The 2,244-nt window shown below is 44.9% G+C and overlaps 1 protein-coding gene across 1 annotated transcript; it reads right to left on the reverse strand.

Moving 5' to 3' along the window:
* Positions 1 to 271: 271 nt before the first annotated feature.
* LOC128629979 (general transcription factor II-I repeat domain-containing protein 2-like) lies at positions 272 to 1,945 on the reverse strand. Its single transcript, XM_053678529.1, has 2 exons — positions 1,774 to 1,945; positions 272 to 1,686 (listed from the first exon to the last, which is right to left on the reverse strand). Exon 2 carries the CDS (start codon positions 1,271 to 1,273, stop codon positions 272 to 274), a length of 1,002 nt encoding a protein of 333 aa, XP_053534504.1. The 5' UTR covers positions 1,274 to 1,686; positions 1,774 to 1,945.
* Positions 1,946 to 2,244: the final 299 nt, after the last annotated feature.

A 2,244-nucleotide genomic window follows, 5' to 3' on the forward strand; every position in this document is an offset into this window, starting at 1 on the left:
AACATCTTGGAACGCTCAGGGAACGTGGGGGGCAATTCTCTCATAAATTGTCCAAGCTTGTCTGTTTTTCCACTCACCTCCCTGAACTTGGCTTTGAGTTCAGAACTGCACTGCAGGTCAATTAGCTCCAACTGAACCACAGGGGGGGGCATCTTCCACATCGAAGGAGAAGGGGTCAGCAAAAAATTGAAACGTGGCTCTGTCTGTCTTGAAGGCTGCAAGCCTGTGATCAAATTCTTCCTGTAGCTTTAGAATGGTATTAGCATACTTCTCACCACTGAATGGTGTGCCTGAATCCATGAGCGCCTTGCATGCTGGGAAATGGCAGAGGTTTGTCTGAGAAAGCTGGGCTTTCCATAACACAAGTTTTGTGGAGAATGACAAGCTGGGCCTGGCCTTGTAACTTCTTGCTCAGTACATTCAGCTCCTGTGTGATGTCAACAAGAAAAGCTAAGTCCATTAGCCATTTGGGATCACTTAGTACAGGAACAGCCATCCCATCCTTATCCATGAAGGCTTTCACTTCTGCTCTCAACTCAAAAAACCTCTTCAAGACGTCCCCCCTGCTAAGCCAACGTACCTCGGTGAAGTAGAGCACATCCTCATATGCTGACTCTATTTCCTCCAAAAAGGTGCGGAACTGCCGGTGCTTTAAGCCCCTGGATCTGATATGGTTGATGCATTTCACAACGTCAGACATCACATTGTCAAACTTAAGGCATTTGCTGCAAAGGGCCTGCTGATGGATAATGCAGTGCAAAGCAATGGCCTCTTCTACACCCTCCTCTTCCAGTTTTCTTTGAACAAGTGCCACCAGTCCATTTCTCCTCCCTGTCATTGATGGCGCTCCGTCGGTTGTTATTCCAGCAAAACTCTTCCATAGTAAGCCAGCATCCACAATGGCATCACACAGCTGGTGGAATATGTCCTGACCGGTGGTCTGGCCATGCATTGGAATTATTGTGAGCAAATCCTCCATCACTTCAAAATTGTCATCAACACCACGGACATATAATGCGAGCTGCGCAGTGTCAGTGACGTCTGTGCTCTCATCAAGAGCGACTGAGTATGAATGGAAATGTCTAGCTTTCTCACGCAGTTGATCGTAAATGTTATCCGACAGGTCAGAAATTAGCTCTGCCACTATGTTGGCTGAAAGGTTGATGTTGCTAAACTGACCTTTCTTTTCCAGACAGACTATACTTGCAGCCTGTAACATGCACTGTTTGATGAACTCGCCGTCTTTGAATGGCTTTCCTGCCTTAGCAATCATCTCACTCACCACGTAGCTAGCTTCGACTGCTGCATCACTCTCTTTGCTTGCTTTCTTGAAAAAATCTTGTTGCCTCAGTAGACATGTTTTAAGTTTGGTGACCCGGTCCTCTCGCTCATCTCCCTGGTATTTTAGATACTCCTCAGCATGTCTAGTTGAGTAAGGACGTCTGATGTTATACTCCTTGTGCACCGCAACTTTATCTGTGCATATTAGACACGTCGTAATGCCCCTGTGTGCTACAAAAAAATATTCCGTTTCCCACGTCTCCTGAAATTGTCCGGGCCGCGAGTCTGAGACCCAAGAGTTAAACTGTCTGTTATCTGCTCGGCCTCCATCATCTTGCGTTTTATGGTCCAGTCTGAAACTCTCAGGAGGAGGAGAGTCCTCCACAGTCTCTGTCTCACCAGCATCTAAAAGACAAACACCACAATATGACTGCATGTGCACGCATACACACACAAATAAGAAGCACATGCACTATATATGATGAGACTCACTTGTTGGCTTGGCTCTCTTATGAGCAGAGTGCAAGGCTCTGATCTGCTTGTATACGTTGTATTCAGCCAATGAGCCAGACCTGGCTGCTCACTATTGCTGTAACTACAAACATGCATGCATTTTACTATTTAACCAGAGAAAATGTCAACCTCAATGGGACAGCTGGCAAATTTACTGTAATAAACTGAGTCAGTGTGACTAAATATCATGCAACAGCAGTGGATTAGCCATCTTACATAAGCAGAAATTCTATACTCTGATCTCAACATGGCAAGACATGCAATTCAGCTAAAGATGATATCAATTCCCTTGCTATAAATTATATAAATAAATAAGAGGAATAATGGAATGGGGTATGCACTGTTACAGTGTCATTCTGTACCCTTCCATGGCATTTCATAGGCAAGTTTGCATTGGTTACAGAGCCACTACAACTAATTCGCCAATGCAATGGTTAAAATATTAAGCGG

Source organism: Ictalurus punctatus, unplaced genomic scaffold (genome assembly GCF_001660625.3).
Source record: "Ictalurus punctatus breed USDA103 unplaced genomic scaffold, Coco_2.0 Super-Scaffold_100046, whole genome shotgun sequence".
In the NCBI taxonomy this organism is placed as follows: Eukaryota; Metazoa; Chordata; class Actinopteri; order Siluriformes; family Ictaluridae; genus Ictalurus; species Ictalurus punctatus.